The 7,694-nt window shown below is 38.1% G+C and overlaps 1 protein-coding gene across 8 annotated transcripts in view; it reads right to left on the bottom strand.

Moving 5' to 3' along the window:
* Window positions 1–213: 213 nt before the first annotated feature.
* ERCC6 (ERCC excision repair 6, chromatin remodeling factor) overlaps window positions 214–7,694 on the bottom strand; it is a 49,623-nt gene continuing 42,142 nt past the window's right edge. For all 8 annotated transcript variants that reach the window (XM_075504904.1, XM_075504907.1, XM_075504906.1 and 5 more), the window contains 6 exons: window positions 7,372–7,466; window positions 5,328–5,473; window positions 4,514–5,245; window positions 3,691–3,892; window positions 3,281–3,359; window positions 214–2,838 (listed from right to left, as the gene is read on the bottom strand). In XM_075504904.1, the coding sequence (XP_075361019.1) occupies window positions 2,416–2,838; window positions 3,281–3,359; window positions 3,691–3,892; window positions 4,514–5,245; window positions 5,328–5,473; window positions 7,372–7,466 (1,677 nt within the window). In that variant the 3' untranslated portion in view covers window positions 214–2,415. The remainder of the gene's footprint in view (window positions 2,839–3,280; window positions 3,360–3,690; window positions 3,893–4,513; window positions 5,246–5,327; window positions 5,474–7,371; window positions 7,467–7,694) is intronic.

Raw genomic sequence — 7,694 nt, 5'->3', positions numbered from 1 at the left:
TATTTTTTTTGAGTATTACACTAATATTCATTCAGTCTTTTAAACATTTTAAACAAAACAAACATTTTAAACTTCCTCCAGTATCCCACCTATCATTCTTCTGCAGTTTTTACATATGTAAAATGGAAAAAAATCTAGTTGCTGGGTGCCTAATTTGAAGTTGTATGAAACATGGGAAGGTACTTAAAGATAATATGAATCATTTAGTCAGTGCCACACTATACAGGAAAAGATGGCTCCCCCACCCCATTCTTCCTCCCGCCCCCAAAGACGACTTCTAGAACAGGCTTTTGGTTTTCTTTTTTAATAAGTCCATAAAAGCCAAGGATTCATAAAAAGCACATGCAAGTCCATTTACATTAACAGATCAGCAAGAAGCTACAAACTTTCCTTAGTACAGGAACTATGTCTTTAAGATTGGAAGCAGTAAATAAAATGGGACACCAGAACTGATAGCTAAGGTGACAACAGCAGCTTTGCTGACAGCTGAATTCCTGGTTTGTTCCTGGGGCATAGGGATGTGTGGGGGCATGACATCCAAACCTAATTAAAATTCCCTATAGCTTTGGAGAGAACAGCAAAATTGGTTTGTTTTTACTCTTGACTGATCCATTTTAAGTCATATCAACAGATCTACAATTTTTGAAGTGTTTTGTAATTGCAGCCTAGATGCTTGGTTTCATCTTTCTCCTGAAAGAGGGAATGTAAGTGAATATAAATGGGATCCGAAAAAGAGATGTCAGGAAAAGGTGCAACAGTCCCACCTTCAAATGCCATGAGGAAAAGAAACAGATTTGTGGACTGTCTGCCCTCTCCAGCTCCCATCTGTGAAAAGCCAATTGACCAACTATTGAAACAGTGAGGCACCACTTTTTGCTAATCTCTACAGGTCCTTCAGCACTGAGCAAAAACAAGAGGAAAAGCCCATTGGAAGTATCTTAAAGACTTTCTTTATGAGAACAAAGTAACAGTTTGTATTCTTGCTTCACCATTCATCTTTCAATATTTGTACTTTCACTTGACGTAAACAAGATACTTTCACACTGAACAAAAAACTTAAAGTAGCTCAGCTTTCCCTTTTCTCAATAGCTTCGGGATAGGAAGGACATTAGGCATATTTAACTGTTCCTAGTTTAAGCCATACAGTAATTTAATGTTGCTGCAAGAATGTGGTTTTCTTCTCAAATCCATCAATTTTTTCACCCTGAAGATTTCCGTATGTAGCACACTAGTACCTTGAAGACAGACCCAATGTAGTACTCGAATTTGCTACAAATAATCCAATCCTTCCTTTCTTGGAAGAAAATGGGTATTAGAACTTGTTTGACTGTCAGGAAGACTGAGATTTTCCCTATCTACAGAATAGGTATGACCTCTAACTTCTGTATATACTCCAGTTATGTCTCTGGCCAAAAGTGATTATGTTTAGTAAAATACAGTGAAACCATTCCCCCTCTGACCTCAGTCTTTGTCAAGGTATAAAATTTTAAGTGCTAACAGGGAACTGTAAAGTTTTTGACATAAATTACAGTGAGACCCATGAACATTTCATGGAATTTCAATTATCAGTCCACAACCTGTGACAAACATAACAGCTACTGTCACCTCAGTGGTAAGAAATATTGTGTACCAAGCAATTGCCAGTGGTGTACGGGACTGTAACCGAATTGATGATTATGGTGTAAAAGGGTTTTCCGTAATATAATAAGTTTTCCATAATTATCAACTGTCAGTCATCTCAATATCCTGCCAGGCTTTCCATTTTTTGTGATTAAACCTCCGTGGCAGTAGAATTATTTTCCAAGTTAATTAGTGATGTAAGTTACACTGCCTATGCTAGATGCTGGCAACAATGAAAGTACCAACATTAAAACAAAATTCTCACTGCTGATGAGTGTGTCATACAATGATTTTGATGCACTTGTTGGTACAAGTGAACCTCTCATGCTGACCACTATCATGTCTGTCTGTTGGTTTTTTTTTTTTTTTTTTTTTTATGATACACTGTATGCCTCATGACCATTCAAGTAACATACAGAAAATTGAGGAAGAAGTTATTGAAATTTCACAGAAATCAAATAAAAGTCTTACAACCCACGGCAACATCCATGGTTCTTATTGCAATAAAAAGTCAGTATGTATTTTTCAACCCACTTATATTAAGACTTCTTTTAAAGAAAAGGTGCTGATATTTTGTATGGTTTCATCTATGAGGTAGATGGCACTTTCATACAAATAGTGTAAATCAGAAATTAAGTTAGCTCTGAGCCTGCAACAAGCGCTGCACCACTGACTGCTCAAGTCAATTATTAAATCACGAGTACGAAATAATTCCTCATTTTAAAAAGACAAACTAAGTCTTTGAAAGGAGAGTGGTGACTGAGCGCACAGACAGGTGCCTTCCCTTGACAAAGGTCAGCGGAATTCTGGCTTTAGCCTCCAGACACCTTCACCGTTTGGGCTCCTATGGAAGGTGCAGAGATTGCGGAGAAGTTCTCTAAAGACGCAGGACTGCGCCGCAGGCAGTTTGGACTCAAATTCGTGCAGTAGTTCCTGAGTGCTAGCCTCGCCATCCACACGGGCCTGGAACGCTATGAAGTTACGCACATCCACAAGCAGTTCATCATATTCTGTTGAACACGGGGCGGGTGCTTGCTGACGATTCTCATCTCCTTCATTCCCTGTCTGTTGTGGTAAAATAAGGTGGTTTCTTGCCCTCATCTTAGCTAATAAAGATGAAGAGTCTAGTGCACTGGATGACGATTCTCCAGATTTTCCATCAAAGTGCCCATTGGAACTACACTTCTTTACATTTTCTTTCTTTATTGTATCTGCATCCTGCAAATAAACATACAGACCATGGAGAAAGTTGGAATTTTGAGATCCACAGAATCTGTTAAACAAAATCTGCCTGCTGTTTAGACTTAAACAACAAACATGAACGCTCAGAAGCTAGTCATCTGAAATACACAATACAGAGGTAATATGTTCTGGTCTCAACTTTAGAACTTCAGAAGTGGAAGAAAAGCATTGCTGGTCTTGAGACAGATAACCAGACCATGCTGCAATTTGTGACTGCTGTATCTAATTATACTTCATCAAGATGCTACATCAAAACATGAAAAGTCAAATCATGGATGACTAAAAATTCTAAAAATCTACATAATCATACAACAAATGGGTATGAGACATCTACAGTATAAATCAGGTTTGTTGCATAAATCAGAACATTTCACATATATCAGCTATTAAAAGAGAAATGTTAGCTTGTGTCTCTTACCTTGCACTTCTTCGCAGGTGATGCATAAGTGGAATGAGAAGAAAGCAGCATGGGGTTTCTTTTTTGACCAAACCGACTCCTAAAGACCCACAAAAGAATTAACTCCTTACAACACCCTTCTCAAAACGATTAGGATAGTTTTGCCAAAAACACTGACTGGGTTTGCATTTTAGGGTTCTCAAGAGCCCTCTGCCAAACTCTCCTCTACTGTGCAACTATAATGCTTTCTTTGTACTTCAGAAGGGACTTCCTAAGCTTGTAATATGCCTTCATGTCTTTACTAAATATAAAACATGAAACTCCACTTCGATACATGTTACTGCAAATACCAAGTGCAAAACAAAGATAAATCCATAGCATCCTAAGGATCTCTTCTATTTTTGGAAAAGCAGTGTGAGAACTGAACTTACTTTATTCCTGATGGTGCACCTGAAAGACCACTCATGCCTGTCCAAGTTGGCACACCAGAAGCAGCTCCTAAACATTGCTGTCGAGAGACTTTTAAGGCTCTTAAGGCATCCTGGGCTACTCTGTTTGCTTCTGCTTCCACCAGCACATAATCTGCACTGGAAGCTTCCATAATGGCATCATGCTTCATAACACTGTGTACCCCTAAAAAACAGAAGATACAAGAAAAGGTGAAGGAGGATATCTGCTAATTTACACGGTTATCTGTACAATTAAATATTCATCATTTAAGTGAATGCCACAATCACATTTTTCCTTTTTCAGGTTGATTATATTCAGCACTTCAGTATAGTCATTTCTAACAAGAGAACCCCCTTCTATCAGTTAAGCAATCAATTTGACAGCAAACCACTTCTGGTGTGCTGATGAGGTCATTATTCACAACAGACTTGGCAATTATGTGGGTAAATCGATCATTTCTATTGTTATGGACAGGACAGACAGAAGTGAAACCCTTGTGTAAATGAAGGTTGGTTACATCCTTATTTCCAGAAGAAACATTGCATTACTTCTGGACATAGAAGTGTCTCTGGAAGGCTGCAGATCTCTCTGAAATGTTTGTGCCAAGGTAATTAGCACATTCATAACCGGAGCATTTCAACAATGAACATTTTAATGTTTCACTACAGTAACAGAATAGATAAAACACATTTTGTATTGTAGCTCTAACCAAAGTAACAGAGCTGCTCCTTCCCTCATTTGCATAAGTTTTATATACCTCTGTTTAAATAGTCTGACACTGAGAAGCCAAATAACAATGGTTACCTGATTTTTTGAAAAGTTTCTCCAAGACGTAATCATCATTTTTCTTTGAGTCTTCTTCCTTCTCTTCACTGTTCTCCCTTCTGTATCGCTTTTGTTTCACGAGATGAGGAATGCGCTCTCCTTCAAATTTGGCATCTTTGTGATGTTTCTTCTTAGACTTATCTTTGTGGCTCTCATGTGACAGCATATCCACCCTGTGCTTTGTTTTTGAGGTACGTTTATAATGATTATTATCTAATTGCCCATCTTCAATTTTAGCAACCTGCTTTTCCCAAGAGCCAGCTGCACCACATGTAAGGCTAAAATCTCCCTTGACATTTGCATTAACTGCTCCATGTACTTCATCAGCCACCACGGTGTTCAGACATTTGGCATTCTCTGAAGACCCTGCATCACCCGGTAATGGCTGGGACATAGATTTGTCAGCTCTTTCCAAGCTTTCCTCCTTGCTTTTATTCAATGAATTTATATTAGTAGCAGCTTGTGCATTATCTTCTGCATAGCTGTTTTCGTCAAAGGTTTCCAAATTTCCTTTGGTTTCCTCACTTGTCTCCATTGCTTTAGAAGAAGAATTTGTCATGCGAGTGGTTGAGTAGGAATTGGATAACTTGCTGTACTTTGGTGAGCCGCTTTCTGTAAGATGAAGATCACCTTTAGAAGTGTCATTATCAGGTGGCTTTTCACGTTTCCGTTTCAATTGGTGTTTTGGGACTTGAACATCTGAACCAGTACCTGAGGGATGAATGAAATTAGTATTCATTTATCAAACACTTGAAAGATCTTTTTCTTTTAAACAAATAGAAAAAATGTGTACCTGCAAAAATTGCACTTGTTTCTGTCCCCTGAGACACATCTGGGCTGCTCAGAGTAAAAAGTTCATAAAGGTCATTGGATTTGAAAAAGCGCCTCTGCTTAGGGTCTTTCAGCACTCTGTTTGTTAAAAACTGTTTGAAGATTTGTCTAAAAAAGAAAAAAAGTACTTTGTGCATGAAACAATGTCTAGCTATGTTTAAGTACTGAATACAGTACTTAAACAAAAAACCGTATAAGCACAAATGTTACCCTGCAGAACAATTAAGCAGTGGGAAGATGATGTTAGTTTCCAAAAGACAATCTTGAGTTAGTAACTTTCAAACAACCAACTAAATTGTTAAACACAGGGCTTTATTGTTTTGCAACAACCCCATAACACAACAGGTAACCACCATCCTGAAATGTCCTATGAGGCATCCCTTAACTAAGCAATAAATAACTTCACAGCTAGAAATTTTTTTTTGTCCATTAAAATTGAAAAGCTTGCATATATTACAATAAAACTATCAGAAAGCTCCTGAAAGAAAAACAAGAGCTTGTTAAAATGATGGTATTTTAATGGTTCAATTGGTTGGAGGAATCAAAAGCAGCAGAGTAGCTCAGTCTGATGGTGATGACTGGATGAGAACTACTGAAAAGGGAAATCAGACTTGTGGTTGAGAGGAAGGGAAAAAAAAGAGCCCATCTGTAGACGACTGAAAGGAACAAATTTGAGGGAGAACTAAACTGCAAAAAGTCTCCTAGTATTGGTAAATCTACTTCTATGCCATGCTTACTACATAGCTTTTGACTGTAAATTCTAGGCACTATTTTCCTGTTCAAAAAAATACATCCCTAAATAAAGATGGAAATCAGTTCTGAAGAAGTGTTTTTATCATGGTTTTGGCTCTGCTGGCATTAAGCAGGGAAACTATTTTTAAAACCAATTGGCAAAAACTAAGTTTAAACATAGATGCCAGCTACTGCAGTGCACCCATCAGAAGCCTAAAGTTTTTAAGAATTAACTGAGCTTTATAGCTTTCTGCAATGATGATCACATATTTGCAGGGAAGAAAACGCAGGCAAAGAGAAAAGACAACTTGCTTAAAGTTCAAAGTCCATTGCACTGTTCTGGAAATAAATGAATTTCTGATGGCTGTCCTGACCCTTAGAGCCCACTTCCTTGATGTGGTCAGTATTGTTCAAACAGAAGTATGCCAGAGGGATGCAGGCCAACCAACAGCGGATGCTGTGTGTCCATGTGGTAAAACAGATTTAAAAAGGCACTCAGTAAGTGCGGGTATTTCATTATTTAGAGCTTTTCATTCATCTGCATTTTCAAAGAGGATATTCCAGTTCTAAAGAGTAATGCCTAGACAGAGGATTCCCATGTACATTCATTTGGAATTCATGTGAATGAAGCTAACTGCTGAGAAAGCTGAATGGGAAAGCAAAACAAAAAGATTTCATTTATTTTGAAATACAAGCACTTTAAGGCTTTAGCTACATTTTGGAATAAATAACATGAATATGACTGGTGGTTCTTGGGATTTAATTCTCTCACTTTGGAATGATTTGGGAATAAAATCAAATTGGGTTTGCAGAGTAGTAAATGTATGTATGTACCACATACATCTTCATATATCCTAAGGACAATATAAAGAACTTTGTTGATTTCAGTTTGCATTTCAGACTTGTTGAGTCTCATGTTCTGGGTAAGGGGCTCATTTTTTCCTGTCTATGCCTCATACTCTGTCATTTACAGTGAATTCTGGGTGTGCTGGACACAGCTGCTGGAACAGATTGATGACGTATATTTAGCATGTGGGTCTTGAAGCTAGAGAGGCAGCAGCACAGCCCTGCAGCTGGGAGTCTAATATTAGAAGGCGGCCCATTTCTCAGCAGAAATCTTTAAAAGTTTTCCATGACATGCCCACCATGACCAAAGTTGGGGGTTACAAGCCATGTGTGCACATGCACAGGTATGTCACTGTTACACCACCTCAGATTTGCTACAAACATTTTCTTGAGCATACTGCTGTATCCAAGGAATTGTTCTGACTGACCTGTGATATATCTTCTCTTCAATAGTACCTGCAGTGAGAAGCCTATACACAGTCACTTGTTTCTTTTGGCCTATTCTCCAAGCACGTTCCCGAGCCTGGAACACAAAAGGTTTGGTTACCAGACATTAGCCTCTTAGACATGTGTTTGACAGACAGCTATCGATACCACTGTTTCAAACCTAGTTTGAACATTTAACAAATAGTTCAAGAAGTTACACAGCTGTGGTATTTCTACAGCATTAGGACAACTAACTCAGCAGGAGAGGAAAACAATTTAGGAAGTTTACATACATAAAAAGACAAGTCTGCAATTGTACCAAGAC

Source organism: Mycteria americana, chromosome 6, assembly GCF_035582795.1.
Source record: "Mycteria americana isolate JAX WOST 10 ecotype Jacksonville Zoo and Gardens chromosome 6, USCA_MyAme_1.0, whole genome shotgun sequence".
Taxonomy (NCBI): Eukaryota; Metazoa; Chordata; class Aves; order Ciconiiformes; family Ciconiidae; genus Mycteria; species Mycteria americana.
The sequence above is the reverse complement of the archived record's forward strand: the minus strand, read 5'-3'. Positions and strand labels throughout refer to the sequence as shown.